The following is a 22200-nucleotide window of genomic DNA, read 5'->3' on the forward strand; positions in this document are numbered from 1 at the left end:
TTAGGATGATCAATTAAAAGTATCAACAATGATAGAGATGGTGAGCATGAAGCTTTTGATCAATTTTGTAAGGGGGAAGGAATTAGGCATATTTACACTATGCCTTACAAACCTCAACAAAATGGTAGTGCTGAAAGATGAAATAGAACTCTGATGGGGATATCAAGATCAATGATGGCTCATTTAAGATTTCCACTCACTTTTTGGTGAGAAGATTTGTCAACTACCACATATTTATTAAACAGAGTTAATACAAAAGTCCAAGGATCTTACACTTTAGGAATATTGGACTAGTCACAAACTAAATTTATCAAACTTAAGGATTTGGGGATGTAAGGCTCATATACTTATATCGAAATTAAAAGGGAAGACATTGGAGTTCAAATTCATTGAAAATGTTCAAAATGGAAGTGATTACAGATTTTATAATCAGGAAAAATGATTGATAGAAAGCAAGGATGCTATTTTCCTTGAAAGTACTAATCAAATTACACCATTTGAAGAGATAAGATTACAAGAATACCTTGATAATGAAAATCAGGATTAGTATATGGATGCTTCTAAAAGTGGGAGCAAAAGAAAATTAGATATATTGGTACCGAATCAACAAGCCTTTGATCCGGATCAACAAGCCTTCAATTCTAAGAAGAGTGGGAGTAAAAGGATTAGATGACCGTCAACTGTGGTTAAAGATTATCATTTGTTTAATATAGAAGAAAATTTAAATGAGGAACCAACTAATTATGGAAAAACAATGGCAAGATGCTATGATGGATAAACTAGAATCCATAAAAAAAAATGATGTTAGAGAATTAATAGCTTTACCAAATAGAAGAAAAGTCATTGGCTGTAAATGGGTTCTAAGAAAGAAATTTAAGGCTGACGGTATTTTAGATAAATATAAAGCAAGATTGGTGACTAAAGGGTTTACTCAACAACCCAGTGTAGACTTTGTTGATACCTATTCAGTAGTAGCTAAATTCGCTTCAAATAGATAGAATTATTATGTCTGTTGGGTTGAGAATGGATTTAGAATTACATCAACTGGATGTCAAAACAACTTTTCTTAATGGTGAATTAAAAGAAGACATTTACATGTTAAAACCATAAGGTTTTGAAATGCAAAATTATTATATCTAGATTAAAAGAACTACTTGGAGAAAGTACTCAAGAAATTTAATATGGCTAAACCTAAGGCTTTGAGTATGCCTGTAAGTAAATGAACTATGTTAAGTAAGAATATGCGCCCTAAAGATAAAGAAGAACAAGAATTTATGGAAAATTTCTCCTATGCCAAGTTGTGGGCTATTTAATGTATGCAATGACTAGCACGAGGCCAAACATTTGTCATGCGGTTGGATTAGTAAGTAGATATCAATCTAATCTTGGAAGGGTATATTGGCAGGCAGTCAAAAGAATTTTTAGATATCTCCAAGGTAACAAAGGTACGAAATTATGTTTTGGAATTAGTGATTTAGACGTAATAGGATATACAGATGCTGATTTTACAAGAGATGTAAATGATAGAAAATCTACTAGTGGTCATGTATTCCTATTCAGTGGGACAACTGTTTCTTGGTTAAGTAAGAAACAAGATTGTATTGTAAAACATACTGTGGGGGAAGAAGGGGTCAGGCCCAAGTTAATGGGCCGAATGCCCACGAGAGGACTGTTTCACATCCGAAAAGAGGGATGCGGAGAAGACAAGGCCCAGACTGTAGTGGAATCCTCTTGGTGAAGGATCATCGCTGTCCGAGGAGGATATCTCCAGTCCGAGGAGGACATCTCCTGTCTGAGGAAGATGTTTTGCTCTGATGTGATATCGGAGACTAATTGAGTAGGGGAAAAGCCTAAATGATTGTCCGGGGACTCCACCTGATCAAGATAAGCTCAAAGCATATTCAGGAACGATAAGGATGGGGAAATATCTGAGGGAAAGGCTGCTGCCACCATACTCAATGCATTGCAACAGCTTTTCTGGCCGCATTTATGTGGAGAAGACCTCTGAACAGTGCATCCTAACCTACCGTCACTCACACAGAGATGAAAAGAAGCTGCTTGACGTGACAAGTACTTGAGCAAGTTTATGGATGGGAAGCACGTGGACGATGGAGATGAGGGTAAGAGTGACTATAAAATGGAGGGCAGCACCTGTCAATAGGGGGCAGAAGAAAAAAGGGAGAGAAAAGGGAGAAGAAAAACAGGAGAGTGTTTAAAACTATCAATGTATACAAACTGATCAATAGACAGTTGAAATGGTGAAGATCCATTGTTATTAATCCCTTGCCAATTCTAGTTCTTTGACCCACACTCTACAAATTAATTGTCTTTCGGTTTACGTAAAGAATTTGAACCCTACAATTGGCGCCGTCTGTGGGAAGAGCTTGAGCGTAAGGGAAGAGTAGCAGCGGTTAGTCATGGCTGGTCAAGGGCAACAACCGGCAGAATCTGGGGCCTCACAGCATATTGATCCTTTTCTTAATCTGGAGCGGAGGCAGGACCGTGAAGGTAGTGTGCATACTACACACACTGAGCGAACCCAGCCTCGCAGTGGAAGTCGCGTTCCCCATGCAGAGAAAAACAGCATGCAAATAGAGATTGAAAGGTTGAAAAGGGAGTTACGCCATGAGAAGAGGAAACGCGCTGTACCACATCCTGATGACGACTTGGACGACGGGCAAGATGTTACCTATGAGCAGAACTCTCAACCTCCAATCAGCGAGACTTTCTCGTATGAAGCTGAGCACCCTCGGGAGAAGCGATCTCGAGGATTGCCATATGGAGGGGTGGGACTTGATCCGTAGAGCTTCGCTGATTTATGATTTGTTGAGGTTTCTGGAGGCTTTTGAGCTTGATTCCAGTGAACTTTGAGATTTAGGAATATGATTTGGATGATTCCTCTTCGAATGTTCTTTGTATTCGAAGGTTTGTGGTGGAAGTTCTTCGGGGCTTTAGAGGCTTGATCCGTAGAGCTTCACTGATTTGTGATTTGTTGATGTTTCTGGAGGCTTTTGAGCTTGATTCCAGTAAACTTTTGGATCTAGGCGGATGATTTGGATGATTTTCCTTCTAATGTTCTTTGTATTCGAAGTTGAAGTTCTTGAAGTTCTTGGAGGCTTTAGAGCTTGGTTCCGGCAGAGCTTCTGGACTTCTGAATGCTTCCAATGGCCTAGTCCTCTTTGGATTTCATCCCCCCCTTTTAAATGCCTTAGGAAGGCTTCTATTTATAGGAGTTTTGGGGTAGGTAAGCGACACGTGGCGGAGTTTGATTGATGACACGTGGCAGAGCTTGATTGGTCCGCTTATGTCATCGCTTGCACGTGCTGACTGATTGTGTCATCGCTTACACGTGCGAGACTGCTTATGTCATCGCTTACACGTGCGATGATGTGTGATTGGTCTTTGCATGACACTTGGAAAATTTCTGTTGGTTTCTGAATAGTGATAGCAAAACCTAGCAGCCATATGTGGCGCTTTGTAATTGGCTGCATTTTGTGGACTTGGTAGTGTGACGTGTCAGCTTGTGATAGGTCGGGAATTTTCCCTGTCTACACCTGGATAAGGTAAAGAATGAACCATTCTTCAGATGGCCGAATAAAATGGTAGGGAATCCGGATAGACGCAATCATAATGTCTATTGTCAGTACCACCAGGACCACGGGCATATGACTGAAGACTGCAAAAGCTTATGGGACCGTCTGGATCAACTGGTCAGCGAAGGCAGATTGAAGCATCTTTTACATCGCTCCAGCGGAAGAGGAGGGCAGCCAATTTCGGATGCCGAGAAAGGGGATTCTGCAAAACCCCCTTTGGGTGTTATCAATGTTATTTTTGCAACACCAGGAAGGACAGGATCCCGGCCATCGAAGGTCATGTCCGTGGCTCGGTTGCCGGTGGGAGATGCTGATAAGAATCCGAAGAGCCCTGGGCATGTTGTACCCCTCGTTCTAGGCTTTTCAGACGAGGATAAAGCTAGGACCATTCAACCTCATGAGGACGCCTTGGTGGTTACCCTTAGGATTGGGGGATATGATGTGAAGAGAGTGATGGTAGACCAGGGCAGCGCGGTGGAGATCATGTATCCTGATCTTTTCAGGGGATTGAATCTCGTGCCTAGTGACTTGACTCCATATTGCTCCTCTCTATTCAGCTTTGAAGGAAGAATGGTTATGCCGAAGGGACAAATATGACTGCCAGTGCAAACGGGCTCTGAAATCGTTGAGGTGAATTTCGTCGTGGTGGATGTTTACTCCCCTTATACGGCAATTATAGCCAGGCCCTGGTTACACACTCTAGGGGCTGTCTCTTCCACTCTGCGCACCAAAAGGTCAAGTATCCTTCCAAGGGGCGTGTTTGTGAGATCCGTGGAGATCAGTCCTCGGCTAGGCAATGTCTGGTGGCGGCCATCCGACACGGGTCCGAGGATGAGCCTTCGGAAATGGCGGTCAAAGACCTATAGCAGTTAAAGGGGCGGTTGTCGCCTGCCGGTGGGCAGGATGAAAGTGTAAAATGTGAGGACTTAGTGCGGGTCTTGGTTGGGGCTAATCCTGAAAGATACTTTCAAGTTGGATCCCAGATACCTCAGTCAGAAAGAGAAGAGCTAGTTGAGTTCCTTAAAAAAAATATTGACATATTTGCGTGGAGTACCTATGAAGCCCCGGGGGTAGATCCGGAGTTCATTTGTCATCATTTGAGGGTTAACCCTCTGAGTATACCAAAGAAGCAACCTCCTCGGAGGCCATCTAGAGAGCACGCCGAAGCAGTCAGAGAGGAGGTGCGAAAGCTCAAGCAGGCCGGGGCTATTAAAGAAATTTTTTATCCCGAATGGCTGGCGAATACTGTGGTAGTAAAAAAGAAAAGCGGAAAGTGGCGAGTCTGTGTAGACTTCACGGACTTAAACAAAGCCTGCCCTAAGGACCCCTTCCCTATGCCGAAGATTGATCAGTTGGTAGATGCTACTGTCGGCCATCCTCGGATGAGCTTCTTAGATGCTTTTCAGGGGTATCATCAGATCCCCCTTGCTCCAGACGACCAGGAGAAGACCGCTTTTGTTACCCCTATTGGTAACTACCACTATAAAGTGATGCCTTTTGGTCTGAAAAATGCAGGTTCTACGTATCAGCGGATGATGACCAAGATGTTCGAATCACAATTAGGCAAAAGCATTGAGGTTTATATAGATGATATGGTGGTTAAAAGCAAGCTTGTTTCTGAGCATTTGAAGGATCTTGATGCGGTTTTTGAAGTTCTGAGGAAACATAAGTTGCGCTTGAACGCGTCGAAGTGCTCGTTCGGAGTTGGGTCAGGCAAATTTTTGGGCTACATGGTCACGCACAGGGGAATCGAAGTTAATCCTGATCAGATAAAGGCTATCCAGGATCTACAGCCTCCTCGGAATCCGAAAGAGGTCCAAAAGCTAACAGGAATGACGGCTGCGTTAAACCGATTTATATCCAGGTCTGCGGACAGATGCAAACCCTTCTTCTCGCTGATTAACAAGTGGAAGGATTTTGAATGGAATGAAGAATGCGCCTCGGCTTTCCAACAGCTTAAGGATTACTTATCTCGGCCGCCGATTATGTCCAGCCCTGAGCCAGACGAAGTTTTATTTGCCTATATCGCAGTGGTCCCTCATGCTGTAAGTTTAGTGCTGATAAGAGTGGATCAAGGAGTACAGAGGCCGGTCTACTGTGTAAGCAAGTCGCTGCATGAAGCCGAGATCAGATACTTGCCGTTAGAGAAGGCCATTTTGGCCGTAGTGCTTGGAACGCGAAAATTGCCTTACTACTTCCAAGCCCATACTGTCGTCGTGCTCACGCAACTTCCACTTAAAACAGTACTTCGAAGTGCCGATTATACGGGGAGGATAGCCAAGTGGGGCACCATTCTAGGGGCTTTCGATATCAAGTACATGCCTCGCACGTCAGTCAAAGGCCAGGTCCTTGCGGATCTGGTGGCCGAATTTACGGAGCCCAGTATGGAAGATGTAGCGGTAATGCCGAGCATGGATGAAAAATCGGTTGGCATGGTTTCTCAACAAGACCCTGCTCACTGGGAGTTATACGTAGATGGTGCTGCGAACAGGAAAGGTTCTGGAGTAGGGCTGGTCTTGACATCTCCGGAGGGAATCATCATTGAAAAGTCGCTAAGGCTAGATTTTGGAGCGACTAATAATGAAGCCGAGTATGAAGCCCTATTGATGGGAATGGTTATGGTCCGAAGAATGGGGGGAAAGGCCGTGAACGTGTTCTCGGACTCAAGATTGGTTGTGGGCCAAGTACAAGGAGAGTTTGAAGCCAAGGACGAAAGGATGCAAGGTTATTTGAGCCGAGTCAAACGTCTGCAAGGGGAATTTGAATTTTTTAGCTTGCTACATGTTTCCAGAAGTAGCAATGCACACGCAGATTCTTTGGCCACGTTAGCCACCTCTTCGGATCAGGATCTGCCGAGAATTATCCTCGTGGAGGATCTTCATGAGCCCACTGGGATAGGAGGAGACGCAATTCAAGTACACCAGATTCGAGAGAGTCCATGCTGGATGGATGCCCTAATCGGATTCTTGAAAGATGATATCTTGCCGGAAGAGCGAAAGGAGGCTGACAAGATCCGAAGGAGGGCTGCCAGATTCTGGCTGTCCGAAGACCAAAAGTTATACAAACGCTCCTACTCGGGGCCATATCTGTTGTGTATTCACCCAGAAGCGACTGAGTCGTTACTAGAAGAATTGCACGAAGGGATTTGTGGGAGTCATACCGGAGGCAGATCGTTGGCCCACAGGGCCCTTACCCAGGGATATTGGTGGCCGAGCATGCAAGAAGAAGCTCGCAACTATGCGAAGAAATGTGATCAATGTCAGCGATTCGCACCAAACATACACCAGCCGGGGGGAATCCTCAACCCTTTATCCAGTCCATGGCCGTTTGCCCAATGGGGTTTGGACATCGTGGGTCCATTCCCTAAAGCTGCAGGGAACAGAAAATATCTCCTGGTCGGCACCGATTATTTTACGAAGTGGGTCGAAGCTGAGCCTCTTGCCAATATCCGAGATGTGGATGTGCAAAAATTTGTGTGGAAGAATATTGTAACTCGCTTCGGAGTTCCGCATACCCTCATTTCGGACAATGGCCTACAGTTCGACAGTAGCTCGTTTCGGAATTATTGTGGCGAACTTGGGATCACGAACAGATACTCTACTCCCTCCTATCCCCAGGGTAATGGGCAAGCTGAAGCAGTCAATAAAGTCATAGTTAGCGGCTTAAAGAAGAGGTTGGATGACGCAAAGGGAAGGTGGGTCGAAGAGTTGCCACACGTGCTCTGGGCTTACAGAACCACACCTCGCAGGTCTACTGGGGAGACCCCTTTCTCAATGACTTATGGGTCTGAAGCTGTCATTCCTTTAGAAGCTAACTTCCCAACTCTGAGAACCAGTTTGTTCTGCCCGGACAACAATGGTGAACTTTTAGAAGCCGGATTGGATTTAATCGAAGAAAGGAGAGAAAACGCAATGGTCCGGCTGGCTCACTACCACCAAAAGCTTAGACAAGGCTACGACGCCAAGGTCAAGCTAAGACCCCTAGAACCCGGTGACTTGGTGCTCAGGAAAGTTGTCGGCACCACGAAAAACCCAGCCTGGGGAAAATTAGGACCAAATTGGGAGGGACCATATCGCATCACGTCGTGTGCAGGCATTGGAGCGTACTTTCTAGAGGACTTGGATAGTCATGTAATACCCCGCCCCTGGAATGTAAATAACCTCAAGAGGTATTATTATTAATAGAGTTGTTTTCATGTCTATTTATAATAACTTAACACTGTTTATTTGTTCTCTAAGTGTTTAAACTTAAATCTGATCATGCCTGTAGTCCTCGGACCAGATGATCTCAGATTAGTTAACACTGTTTATTCGTTCTCTAAGTGTTTAAACTTAAATCTGATCATGCCTGTAGTCCTCGGACCAGATGATCTCAGATTAGTTAACACTGTTTATTCGTTCTCTAAGTGTTTAAATTTAAATCTGATCATGCCTGTAGTCCTCGGACCAGATGATCTCGGATTAGTTAACACTGTTTATTCGTTCTCTAAGTGTTTAAACTTAAATCTGATCATGCCTGTAGTCCTCGGACCAGATGATCTCAGATTAGTTAACACTGTTTATTCGTTCTCTAAGTGTTTAAACTTAAATCTGATCATGCCTGTAGTCCTCAGACCAGATGATCTCAGATTAGTTAACACTGTTTATTCGTTCTCTAAGTGTTTAAATTTAAATCTGATCATGCCTGTAGTCCTCGGACCAGATGATCTCAGATTAGTTAACACTGTTTATTCGTTCTCTAAGTGTTTAAACTTAAATCTGATCATGCCTGTAGTCCTCGGACCAGATGATCTCAGATTAGTTAACACTGTTTATTTGTTCTCTAAGTGTTTAAACTTAAATCTGATCATGCCTGTAGTCCTCGGACCAGATGATCTCAGATTAGTTAACACTGTTTATTCGCTCTAAGTGTTTAAACTTAAAATCTGATCATGCCTGTAGTCCTCGAACCAGATGATCTCGGATTAGTTAACACTATTTATTTGGTTAATTGGTTAAAATTACTTTTTGGCCTCTGTGAACTTTCCTAAGTATATTTACAGAAGATTTTATCTGTTGTTTTTTACATACAACATTAGACAGGATTGTTCTTTAACGTTGACTGCTATATAAGGTCTTCTTCGGACACGATATTGATTGTATAAATTGTTTGCAAAGCGAAGTAATTGTGTTTCTCTATGACTATAATTACCAGGTGAAATCACTTGTAACGCGAGAAAATCATATTAAACTGTGAACACCAGCATCCAAACAAAAACTAATCCATTAATAAAAATCATAGTTTACAATTTCCTCAACTGTAAATAAAAAAAAAAGTAATAATAAATAAAATAAAATATCTAAGCCTATGTTGGGACTTCGTGGGGAGGATCCGAGGGTGGTTTCTCCCCTTCCAAAAATTCACCCTTTTCTTGCTGGGGCTCAGTGGAAGAGACCTGATCACCTAACAGTGGAAGACCCTGGTTAGGCTCAAGGGTAACTGAGGGATTTGGCTCGATCAAAGGCAGCTCAGAGGCCTCTGGGAGTTGCGCAGGAGGGACATCGTCATCTGGATACTGCCGAATATCTTCGCCATAAAAAATATTCTCTGGCAGTCTAAGATCTGAGTCAAGGGGCACTCCAGCAGCATCCAGTGCTTTGCCCCAAGTCAAGTCGCAGTAATCCCGAGCAACTGAGGCAAATTGCTCGGTGAGACCTTTTTCTGTTGTCTACACCCCCAACTGATAGGACGCCCTCTTCTCAGCTTCAGTGGCCTCCTTGGCCAGCTGGGCGTCCCTCTAAGCTTCCTCAGCAGCCTTCTTAGCCTTCAGCAGCTCGGCGCGAAGCTCCTTGATGGTTTCCCTTTCTGCTGCCAGATTTTTCTGAGCTTCACTTAGCAACCTGCGCTGAGACTCGGCCTGGGTCTCAGCGTTCTTGAGACCAGCCTCCAGGCTATCCCTTTCTTGGGCTACTCCTTTTAGCTGATCCTAAAGCTTAGAGGTCTCTTCCTTCAGGTTGTCCAAGACTCTTTCTGCTTCGGACCTAGCTTGGGCCTCGGCCTGGGCTTCCACATAGGTCTTGCGGTTCCACTCTTCAGCTACAAAGACCTGCTGGGTGATCTGAACAAGATGACGGTGTTAGTATACAAACATAGAAAATCCACATTATAACCAAGGAGTGGAATGGGTATACTTACCATGGCCAAATCCCTCTTCAAAGACATGAAGAGTTCATATTGGCTAAAACGCCTATATGAATCCAAGTCTCGGGGCAGAAGTAAGGGTTGCTGCAGCGCCTCGGCTATCAGTGCAGCACGACCCCCGTCGTAGTTCCTGACCGAGGTCTCCCAGGAAAATGGGACGCCGTTGAGCTCTAGCCTGGGGGACCATATGCGTTGTCCTCGGCGCACCTCGGCCAGGGGAGGCTCCTATCTGCTCTCCACCGAGGATCCCCTCTTTTGGCGGGGCTCTTTGACCACCTTTTGCTGCTTGGCCTTGGGTGGCAATCCCTTCTCCTTGTCCTCAGGCTCCATCGGTCTCTTTTTCTTTAAATCTAGTATAGGTTTGAGAGCCGGATCAGGAACCTGTGGAGCGGGAGGAGGTGGAGGCAAATTTGCCGCAGGACGAGAAGTCCCCGTCCCTTTGACTTCAACTTTATTGCTCCTTCTCTTTAGGAGTAGTCTCAGGTCAGACATTTCTTCCTCTGAAGACTCTTCAGGGACTGTAGTCAGCAACAAAGGAGGTCGGGCACAAGACTGTCTATCAAGTTCCTCTTCGGAGTCCGAAGGAATTATTTGGACACCTCCTTCGCTTTCCCCTCCAAACTGGAACTTGTCAATTTGTGCGTCCAAGGAGGTGGACGAGGATCCGACCCTATCTCTCACAGTCGGCTGTGCAAGGGGAACTTGCTGAACTGGTCGAATGAGCAGCGGAACACCTTGGGGATTGGGGTGTGGAACCGGTGCGAGGTCGTAGGGCGCTAAAAAGTTCTTCCGAGCAACGTCTATGCATTGCAACCTATAATCACCCTGAGTAATTGCGTTCCCCGCTGGCTGGACGTCGGCTTTCTTGGGGGTGTAACCAAGTATGAGTGGAACAGACCTCAGCTGTCCGTCTTCGCTAAAGTATATCTCCGAGCGCAGCAGGTAGTTGAGGGCAGGCACGTTAATAAGGCTCAGCCGAAGGGCAGTATGTACCTTATCTATAAAACAAACGAACCAGCTAGATTAGAAAGCAAATACAAGGATAGACAAAGGAATAATTACGGAAAGAGAAAGCCCTAAGACTATGGTTAAAGACCCTGAGTCCGAGAAGGCACACCTGGCTCTCCTGGCTCGGTCGGACAGTGTAGGCCATCGTGCCACGCGCCCGAGACGATCAAATAGTCGTCTTTCATCCCCTTATTGGATTTAGGAAGGCAGGAGAACAGCCTCACGACATCGGAGTGGGATTTAAGGTAATATCCCCCCCCTCTTTGGCTACGACACTCATATAAATATGTTAAGTCGTGCCAAGTTAGCCCTAGGCTTAATTGTTCATTTACGACATCAAAGGCCCCTAAAATCTTAAAAGTGTTGGGCGCGCACTGATCGGGGGAGAGCCTATGATTACGGAGGTAGTTTAGGGTCACGGGACCCATTGGAAGGGTCATTCCCCCCTCAATGAAGGCGATCATAGGAATTATGACCTCTCCTTCTTGCCGGGCTAACAATAGTCCCTCCGGAGGGCAATACCTCAGATTTACCCCCTGTGGGATATGGTGGGTTCTCTTGAACTCCTCAATCAGCGCCGGACTATCGACGAGATATTAGAATTTGCCCATTTCTAAGAGAATGAATGAAATAGTGAGGAAGACGATGTTAATGGAAGAAAACGGTATCCGAGGAGAAAATAAAGGCTCAGGAGGCGCCGAAACTTACACTAGCATGAGTGAAACGAATTCCCTAACTCGAAATGTACTGTTGGGTGGGATCCTGAAGGCAGAAGACGCAGAAATCCGAGAGGGCGTGAAGTGCTTTTGAAGAAGGGAACTCTCCGGAAGCTCTGAAAATGCTCTGAGTGCTATGAATGTGTGTAAAGTAAGAAAAGCAACTTCCTACAAAGATTTATATATGGGGACAAACGGAGCGGTATCATTCATCTCGCTCGAATCGCGAGGGCAAACCCTACCCGTTTGATCAATAATCCACCGTTGGATGCAAGAGACACAGCCGCCTGAAGTAGTTGATGCGATGCTTTGGGAATGAGAGATTTACAGTGGCAATAATGAGGCGCGCGTCTCCACAATCTCGCGCGTGTAAACAAGGGCATTTATGACTTTTTACTTTTGTTGATTTCTTTTGTTTTATTTTATTTTCCTTTTTATCCATTCATTCCCGCGTATCAAATCAAAATCTTATTCTTTCTTCCCGCTTGCGTGGGAAAAAATAAAATTTTGAGGGGCTATTGTGGAGGAAAAGGGTGCCAGGCCCAAGTTAATGGGCCGAATGCCCACGAGAGGACTGTTTCACATCCGAAAAGAGGGAGGCGGAAAAGACAAGGCCCAGCTAGGAGTGGAATCCTCTTGATGAAGGATCATCGCTGTCCGAGGAGGATATCTCCAGTCCGAGGAGGACATCTCCTGTCCGAGGAAGATGTTTTGCTATGATATGATATCGGAGACTAATTGAGTAGGGGAAAAGCCCAAATGACTGTCCGAGGATTCCACCTGACCAAGATAAGCTCAAAGCATATTCAGGAACGATAAGGATGGGGAAATATCTGAGGGAAAGGCTGCTGCCACCGTATTCAATGCATTGCAACAGCTTTTCTGGCTGCATTTATGTGGAGAAGACCTCTGAACAGTGCATCCTAACCTACCGCCACTCACACAGAGATGAAAAGAAGCTGCCTGACGTGACAGGTACTTGAGCAAGTTCATGGATGGGGAGCACGTGGACGATGGAGATGAGGGTAGGAGTGACTATATAATAGAGGGGAGCACCTGTCAATTGGACCCCGGAAGAAGGAGGAGAAAAAAGAAAGAGAAGGAAAAGAAGAGAGTGATTAAAACTATCAATGTATACAAACTGATGAATGCACTGTTGAAATGGTGATTATCCATTGTTATTAATCCCTTACTAATTCTAGTTCTTTGACCCATACTCTACAAATTAATTGTCTTTGGGTTTACGTAAACAATTTGAACCCTACAATATGTATTTAAATTTATTATAAATAGAATTTAATATATATCTTATTTATAATTTAAATTTCATTTAAAAAAAAAATAAGCCATTTTTTAGCATTTTGTCTCACATTATGCAAATAAGTTATTGAAAATAAGCAATTACTAAACGGACACTTTCTTTTAGATTTTAATTTTTATGTACAATTTTTTAAAACCTCACTTTTTTAAAGTACAAGTATACTTTACTATACTTTCAACAAAATGTTAGGTAAGTTGTTCTTAAATGGACACTCAAATGGACACGACACGACATGACATGAGATATAGCTACATGTTAAAGCATGAAAAATACAAACACGACATGTGCAAGTCCATTTGAGCGAGTTGAGGCCAATATTTTTAACCAACCCGCCAATAGTAGGTTGAAATAATTCCAATCCGTTGAAACCAATCTTTAAATTCGGCAGGTTAACAAATTCAATTGATTAAATGAAAATTATTTCAAATAATTTGAATAATTTTTTATTCCTCAAATAAAAATGGAAAAAAATTTAAATTTTTATTATTTTTTTATAAGAATGGTTGAAATTTTTTTCACATTGAAAAGAAAAACATCTCAAAATCTAAAATTAGACTAGTACATACTGTAAGATCAATAACAAAATCTTAGAGAGAGTAGCTAGAGTTTATTAGGGAAAAGAAATATGAAAAATGAAAAAATAAAAGGGAAGAGACTAAGATGAAAGAAATAAAGTGAGTATGTGAGGTAGAGTTTGCAACATAACAAAGTATATAAATATATATAATATAGGTGGGCGGGTCGGGTTGTGGTGGGTTAGAAATATCTTAACTTGCTATCCAACCCGACCCACCTCACTTAATGGACACACACAGATTAGGTCAGGCGGGTTTGGCAGATTAGGCCGTTTTTTTGCACAACCCTATTAGGTATATTTTATTTATTTATAAGAATATTTTATATTTATTTATAACTTTTCAAACCAAAAAATGAATATCTAAATCTTTATCAACATATTTAAAATTATAAGACTTTTTTCAATAAAAAAAAGTTTTTCTTTTCACTTAACATAATGATAATACGCATTTTGTTCAATTTGACCCATTTTGTTCAATTTGGACATGTCGAGGTTTTTGAAGTGTTTGTACTTTGTAGTAAGGCACCAACAATTTGACCCATTTTGTTCAATTATCATCCCTCCTTGGAGTGGTATCCTTTTTCTCAAGAAACAATTATTATCTCATACACCAATTAATGTTACAAACATGTGAGTTTTACCGTGTGTGAAACTAACTCGCACATTATAAGAAACTAGGTTATAATTTGTGCTAATGCTAAAAATTATAATTTGTGCTAATGCTAAAAATACATTCAAAAGTAGTGATTATGAGGTAGTTTCACATAAATAAGTAAAGGGGTCATCTCAAATTTCACACTATGTATCATGAATGACTCATTAAGTACAAATATTAAAAAGAAAAAAGTATGTGGTACAAAATTAGATAATATTTAGAAATTAATCTATATTTAATTTGAATTCTAATTCAACTTTCATTTTAATATAATATTATGATATAATGCAAACATATAAGCAAAATACTTGTATCTACAGCTTCTAAGTTTGTACTCCCCTCAAAACTCTCTCCAATAATATATATATATATATTTTTAATGTTTGCAACCTATAAATAGTAGGTTGTATATTTGAGAACTCACTATTCATGGTTACTAGGCTTGTCCATGGGTCGGGTTTGTGCCCAACTCGGAACCGACCTGACCAGATTGGATGGCCAGAAATTCAACCCACTGCCGACCGGCATGGTTGATTGGATCGGGTGGATCGAACCTTCAACGGAAGACAGCCAGTTCGGTTGGAGTTGAAGATTTGAAAATCGGCCAAAATCCGATGATTTAACGGCGAAATCAACGAAATTTTGGTGATATTTTCACCGGATCTTCCCCGGATTTTCTTCAAATTAGTCGAAATCTCATCAGATTCAGCAAGATCTTGCCAAATTTGGTGAAGATTCCATGGATCTAGCTAAGATCTCGTTGGATGTAAATAACTTCACCGAGAAATGCTAAGATCTCGGTTCGGTCGGGTTTCTTCGGGTTTTGGGGAGAAAACCCACCAGCCAACTTGCCGTTTTCAAGTTCTGGAGGCCAAGACCCGTCACCGACCACCGGATAGTCGGATCGACCAGTTTCGGATCGGTTGCCGGGTGGGTCGGGTCTCGGATGGGTCTGGACATGCCTAATGGTTACTAAAAAAAATATAGCAATACATACTTGAATAAATAGGAAATTTGGGGTGTTGAGCATTCACATCAAAGCTCTTAAAATTTTTAGTTTTTAATAACCCATAAAGTCCATTTATTTATTTTAACAACTCACTTTATAATACACCTGTGGGGTACAGAAATTTAATAAGGTAATCATGCCACGTGTCATACCTAAGGCTAAGAAGGCTAGGATAGTTCCGAGGAGCCCATACACTTAGATGGTAAAGCTGGGGAGGCGAGCCATTGTCAAGTTATGGGTGCGTTACCAGAGGGAGGCTACACTGTAGAGGAAGAGTTTCAGAAAGGGGGTTAGTCTTGATGTGATTAGAGGGATGATAATTGCCACCACATTTATTGCACCTCACCAAACCCGCTAGTTGCATTTATGTGGAGAAGATCCTTGAACAGTGCTATCTTGGTTGTCGTAACTCATAGAAGACTGGGGAGGATGTCTGATGGAATAAACACTTAAGTAGTGGCCTGCATGATCAACAAATGGAGGGTTCTGGTCAGGGAAATGAGCATATATAATGTGAGAGATCCTCTAGGGAGGGGGGAATCTATAGAGAAAACACTGTAGCAATAAGAACTGAAATTGTATCCAAGTCTAAAAGAATTATATTCAAGAACCACTCTCCTCAGACTTCACCGAGGAAGGGTTTATTTGTATAAAGCTTGTCTTTTTTCGCTTTCTCATTATCTTTAATCCACTATGCATATTGCTTGATCCATTGAGATCTAGTTTTTAAGCCCACTCTCTACAAATTCTTTGTGTTGAGCTTTTTGAGCCTAAATCCAATTACATTTTGGGCTCAGGAACCAAAATGCCTCTCCTACAACACTCAATATCAAAGGTTCTGTTTTAGCATACAACACAATAAAAATAATATAATAACACAATAATTAACAACCACAACCACGACCAGCCATGGCAACCACCACTGTCACAACCGTGACCAACCATGGCAACCACCACCACAACCATAGCCACTAACAACACCACTCACAATTCCAACAAAATAACCCAAAACATCATCAGTTACGTTTAACAACAAGCCCATATTCAACTAGGCATACCCTCAACCTCATTTTAGATGAAACCAACAAAGCTTAACCTCTATGTGAGATTGAAAAATCCATCCCAAACTTCCATAACTGCCACCCATTGAGACTAAACTAGCAAGAGCTCCATTCTTGGTGGCCCAACCACCACCCACAACGACAACAATAATAACAATCACAATTGCTGCCAAATGAGATCCAACCCAGGCCTAACTTTAGCCCCCAAAATGAGATTAACCCAACCACAACCTAACCAACACCCAACCACAACCACCGACACCAGCTACAACCTAGCAAAACCTATATCGATGGCCCAGCCACCAACGCAGGACGAACACCACGAGCAAACTGAACCACTGCTAAGAGGAGAGAGATGAAGAGGAGAAGTGAGATAGGAGAATGCCAATAGAGAAGTGGCGGTGGGGAAGTCGTCGACAAAAAACGCTGCCTTCGGCTTTGGCTTCTTCAGCCATGAGAGAGATGAAAGATTAGAGTTTTGGAGAGAGTTGTGAGACAAAGGCATGAGAGAGAGAGAAGTAAGGGAGGAGAAGAATAGAGAAGAGACTTAAGTGAAGAGAGGCATGAGACAGAGAGAGAAATAAAAAAAATTAATAAAAAAAAGTTGTAACTTGCTACAATGAGTTGTTATTAGTAGCAATTTACTGTAGTAAGTTGCAATTTATTTTTTTAAAGTTTGACACCATTGATGTAGGGGTTTTTTTTAGTGTTTATATGGTTAAAATAGCTTATTTTGACAACCTTAGACGTTGTTTGGTACACTATTTTAAACACATGTTTTTAGTTTTTAAATAATATTACATGTATTTTTACACACTTTTTACTTATAAATATTTTCAAAAAAATTTAAAACTGTTATTTATACACACATACCAAACAGGTCCTTACTACTTTTTTTTGAGAGAGTTGACAACCTTATTGTAAATACAGAATACTCTTAGTTGGTAAAATAGTTACAGGATATTTACACCGAATGCTAATACTAATTTACTATAGCTACAGGTAGCGTACTCTACAGTCCACAGTCTATAGAAAGTATAGACTAAAAAAAAAAAAAAAAGTGGATGACTCCCGATTAAATCGGCGTGCCCCTTCGTAGAAACCGCACTAACGCTTTTTCCCTTGTCCACTCACTCAATCTCCCAACTAAAATTCAGCTCAAATGCACTCCAAATAAATCCCAAACACAAATGCACCCAAAATTACGCACCTTTCTCCTTTTATCCCCCCACACCTTAAAATCTCCCAAACTCCAAACCCCCACCCCTACACACACCTCCTCCGCCCCTCTCTCTCTCTAAAACAACTACTACTCTCCCCTTCTCTCTCTCTCACTAAACAGTTAACAGTTAAAAAGTCTGTTAATACCCTCATCATCTTCAGAGCTGGAAGAAGGGTGGATTGGTTGTAACGAAGTGCATGGAATGACAGATTACCGTTTAACGACGACGACGCCAATGAATCTTTGGACCTCAGACGACAACGCATCGGTCATCGAGTCTTTCATGAGTTCGGATCTCTCACCTTTTTGGCCAGCACCTCCTTCGCAACAACCTCAACTCCATCACCAGCTATCTTCTGCAGCTTCGACCTCGACACCCGCACCCGCGCCCATCGTCTCTCAATCACAGCCCTCCGTTGCTCTCTTCAACCAGGATACCCTCCAACAGCGCCTCCAGGCTTTAATCGAAGGCGCTCGCGAGAGCTGGACCTACGCTATCTTTTGGCAGAGCTCCTACGACTATTCCAGCAGCGCCTCCGTTTTGGGTTGGGGTGATGGGTACTACAAAGGCGAGGACGACAAGTCCAAATCCAAAGCCAAGAACAAAGCTTCGTCGTCTGCGGCCGAGCAAGAGCACCGGAAGAAAGTCCTCCGAGAGCTCAATTCTTTGATTTCTGGGTCGGCAACCCCGGCTACTGATGATGCTATTGACGAGGAGGTCACCGACACTGAATGGTTCTTTTTGGTTTCCATGACTCAGAGTTTCGTTAATGGCGATGGTCTCCCCGGTCAGGCTTTTTTCAATTCCAACCCGATTTGGGTCACCGGAGCCGACCGCTTAGCGAGCTCGCCGTGCGACCGGGCTCGCCAGGGTCAGGTTTTCGGCCTCCAAACTATGGTCTGCATACCCTCTGCAAATGGGGTTGTGGAATTGGGATCCACGGAGGTGATTTTTCAGAGCTCGGATCTGATGAATAAAGTCAGGGTTTTGTTCAATTTCAATAGCCTGGAAATGGGTTCTTGGCCAATCAACGACCAGGGTGAAAACGACCCGTCTTCGCTTTGGCTCAATGATCCGACATCGACTCCGCCGGTGGCGACGGCGACTGAGATCAAAGACTCGTTGAATAACAACAGTACTGTTACTGTTCCATCGGTTCCGGGCGCCACCGCAACCACCACCAACAACCTCCAGATTTCAAAGGGGATTCCGTTTGAGAATCCTAGTTCGAGCAGTTTAACGGAGAATCCAAGCGCGATTCATATCCAGAACAGCAACCAGAGCCGCCAGCAACAAGCGCAGAACGAGGGGTTCTTCACCAGAGAATTGAACTTTTCGGATTATGGGTATGATAACAACAGTGTTGTGAAGAATGGGAACAATTCAATTTCGACGATGAAGCCTGAATCGGGTGAGATTTTGAATTTCGGGGAGAGCAAGAGGAGCTCCTACGTTTCGGGCCATTCCCAGTTCGCGGCGGAGGAGAGTAACAAGAAGAAGCGGTCGCCGACATCGAGGGGTAGCAACGAAGAGGGAATGTTGTCTTTTACATCGGGTGTCATTTTGTCGAGCAGTTGTGTGGTGAAGTCGAGTGGCGGTGTCGGCACGGCTGATTCCGATCATTCGGACCTCGAAGCATCGGTGGTGAAGGAGGCTGATAGTAGCAGAGTCGTAGACCCGGAGAAACGGCCACGGAAACGTGGTAGAAAACCCGCTAATGGCAGAGAAGAACCTCTGAATCATGTGGAAGCAGAAAGGCAGAGAAGAGAGAAGCTTAACCAGAGGTTCTACGCCCTCCGAGCTGTGGTCCCAAACGTTTCTAAAATGGACAAAGCGTCACTCCTCGGTGACGCTATTTCGTACATAAACGAGCTGAAAGGGAAGCTCCAGAGTGCGGATTCGGAGAAGGAAGAGATGCAGAAGCAATTGGATGCATTGAAGAAGGAATTGGCAAGCAAAGACTCGCGCTATCCGGGCTCAGGGTCGCCACCTTTGCTTCCTGATCATGACCCAAAGATGTCGAAGTTGATAGATTTGGATATCGATGTGAAGATAATCGGATGGGATGCGATGATCAGGATCCAATGTAGTAAGAAGAACCACCCCGCCGCGAGGCTGATGGTGGCGTTGAAGGAGCTAGACTTGGATGTGCACCACGCCAGTGTGTCGGTTGTGAATGATTTGATGATTCAACAAGCTACGGTTAAGATGGGGAGTCGGTTTTACACGCAGGACCAGCTTAGGCTAGCGCTATCAGCCAAAGTTGGCGATTGCCGATAAGTCTTTTGAAGCCATTACTGGAATTGGATGACATTGTTGTTGGAATGGATGGATTAGAAAGAGCAAGAGAAAGAGAGAGGCCGAGAGCTCAAAAATAAGGAAGACTAGTAGGATCAGAGATTCTTTGCTAAGTGGTGTTTAAAGGGGCTCTGGGACATTTTAAGGCTCCCGAGAGCTGAGTGCAGCTCTGTAATATACACTGTTCTACTTTGTTATTTTTGGTAGTCTTATGATTAGTATAATTTGTGTTGAGAGATTTTTGTTCTAGTTTGAGGAGCTCAAGTAGTGAACAGTTTTCAACTTCCACGTATAGCTCCCATCAAGGTGAAATTAGCTAGCACTTTTTTGTGTTTCATTTTTCTTTGTTGGTTATGTGTAACGTGTATATATGTACTATGTTAGTAAATTGAAACTGAATGAAGTTTCTGGGCTTAATGGATGTCTATCAGTGATTATACATTATTTTTTAAGGATTTTCTCCATGTTATATCCTCATGTTTTCTGTTTCCAGGATCATTTTTGTTTAGATTCTATCATAGCTCGTTTCAGTTTTATGTTGGATTGCAACACTGTTATTTGGTGTAGTTCTGCATGTATATGAACCAAGTTAGTTTTTAATAACTGCATAAGTGGGAACTTTGTGTTGCACTTTCTGTGGTTCTCATTGTAAAGATTGCATAGTGGTCCTGGTAATCAGAAACCCAGATCAGCCAAAGTTCATTTATGCCTTAAAAGCCATGTGAAAAATGGACTAGTTACATTAAGGAATGTGGTCCGAACTTAGTCTAAAGCTTTGGATTGAGTTTTTGAGTGGCTGTAACTTTCTTCATTTTGAGATTAATTCAAACAAGGTAAACGGAAAAATGTCCCTTTCAAAGAAGTTCAAAGCTTCATTCTGGTTTGAGGCGTGGTAAGTAGGCTCCCTTTTATGGTATAAAAAGACTTTGACAGATGACACCCATTAACGCTGGAAAACTGACGTGCATTAAATGTTACAATACGATTCTACAGTTACACAACTTTCATCATTACGTAGGAAATGCTAATTTAATTCTATCATTTTACTGCCTACTTTATATTTTAATGGTGTACGAATTTGGACTAGTTAAACATCAAAAACACCGGATGAAGTTGCTTTGCCTGATCTTTACTCAGCTGGTCTTCACTGGGGTTTCAAAGTAGCTGAAGTAAAGATGCTGCTTATGGATCCATCTTTTTTTCTGTTCCAGTTTGCTATTCTGTCCTGTTTATTGCAAGAAAATTTGGAGGTGGTTATAGAAGTTGAGATTGCCCTCAAATTTGGAGGAATTGAAGCATTAACCATTGCATATTGAGTGCCACTGTTCACTAAGTACTGATGCTGTTTAGTTTGATGTTAAGATGCAGGGTTTATTATTTATTATTATTAGTGTTGAAGCTCCGATTTGTATTGGCCATCTTTGTTTGTTGAGCCTTGCTGATTTTGTTTGTGTTTTTTGGTTCTTTTTTATTGCGCTCTTGCTGGAATGTGCAAGTGTATAATCGTGTTTGCAATATATATATATATATATATATGTAAGCTTCTATTTGGAATAATAATACTTAATAATTCACCAAAATAAATAAAAGAAAAGGCATTACTCGTGTTTACTGTTTATGGCTCTTCAGTCTCACTTGAAACAGTTAAGCAATTTCCAGCCCAGTTGTGCAAGACAAGTAACTCTTTAATCTAAGTATGATCTATACATGGTAGTGTGAGGTACATGAAATTTCATCCAAAACTCCTATTTTTATTTGTAGGGGGAAACTTTCTTTGCCAACCATGTGGCTGTTTTTATCAGTTTCCGCTTTCTTGCTTTAGCTCCTACTCCATGTCAAAATTGCCTTTTTTCTCTTCAATCTTCTTGGAAAAAATGTTAGATTCCTACGCATAAGAATAAGAGCATCTAAAGCATTGGTGCTAAAAAGCCATATTGGTATTTTTAGCTCCTCAAACCTCTAAAAACCATGCTGTAGCAGTGGAGGCATAGGTAAAATTTTTACTTGTTCAACTACCAGTGCACATCCATCTATAGATGTGCACTGTAGCGCAAAGCTAAAAAAAAAAAATTTATTTAACTTGTCTCTATCTTTTCCATTAAAATATTCTTTTTTTCTCTCTCTCTTCCTTCTCTTTCTTTTCGTCAGACTTAAGAGTCTCAGCCCTCACTCTTCCTTCTCTGTCTCTTCGCTATCTTTTCTCTCTTCTTTTCTAGTGATTGGCGATGGCGTGGGTCGGTGGGTTTTGTGAATGGCGTGAGTTAGTGGGTCGGCGATGGTTGGTCTGGTTCGACGGTGGTCTGGGTTTGATGGTGGGTTTTGTGCCTCTTGGTCTTGTTTCTTCTCTCTCTCGATCAAGCTCAGATGGTGGGTTTAAGGTGCTCTGGGGTATTAGCTCAACACTCTTGATTTGAAAATAAATCTCAGATCTGTTGGATTTTTGGAAGTGGTTGTGGGTGGTCTTGGCTTGCTAGTTGTTTTTGGGTGGTTGTTCTTTGACAGTGGTTGTGGATTGTGCCGTTTGTGGTGTTTTTTTTGGTAGTAGTATGTATTATTTTA

At 42.6% G+C, this 22200-nt stretch overlaps 1 protein-coding gene across 1 annotated transcript; it reads left to right on the plus strand.

Annotated features, from left to right (window-relative positions):
- The first annotated feature begins 17301 nt into the window (after positions 1-17301).
- On the plus strand, positions 17302-20062 carry LOC112012448 (transcription factor MYC2). The gene has a single exon (XM_024044831.2). It carries the CDS (start codon positions 17545-17547, stop codon positions 19621-19623), a length of 2079 nt encoding a protein of 692 aa, XP_023900599.2. The 5' UTR covers positions 17302-17544; the 3' UTR covers positions 19624-20062.
- Positions 20063-22200: the final 2138 nt, after the last annotated feature.

Source organism: Quercus suber, unplaced genomic scaffold (genome assembly GCF_002906115.3).
Source record: "Quercus suber isolate HL8 unplaced genomic scaffold, Cork oak 2.0 scaffold_64, whole genome shotgun sequence".
In the NCBI taxonomy this organism is placed as follows: domain Eukaryota; kingdom Viridiplantae; phylum Streptophyta; class Magnoliopsida; order Fagales; family Fagaceae; genus Quercus; species Quercus suber.

Excerpts from the sequence above, each read along its gene's own strand:
- LOC112012448 (XM_024044831.2), top strand. The coding sequence starts at position 17,545 with ATGACAGATTACCGTTTAACGACGACGACGCCAATGAATCTTTGGACC.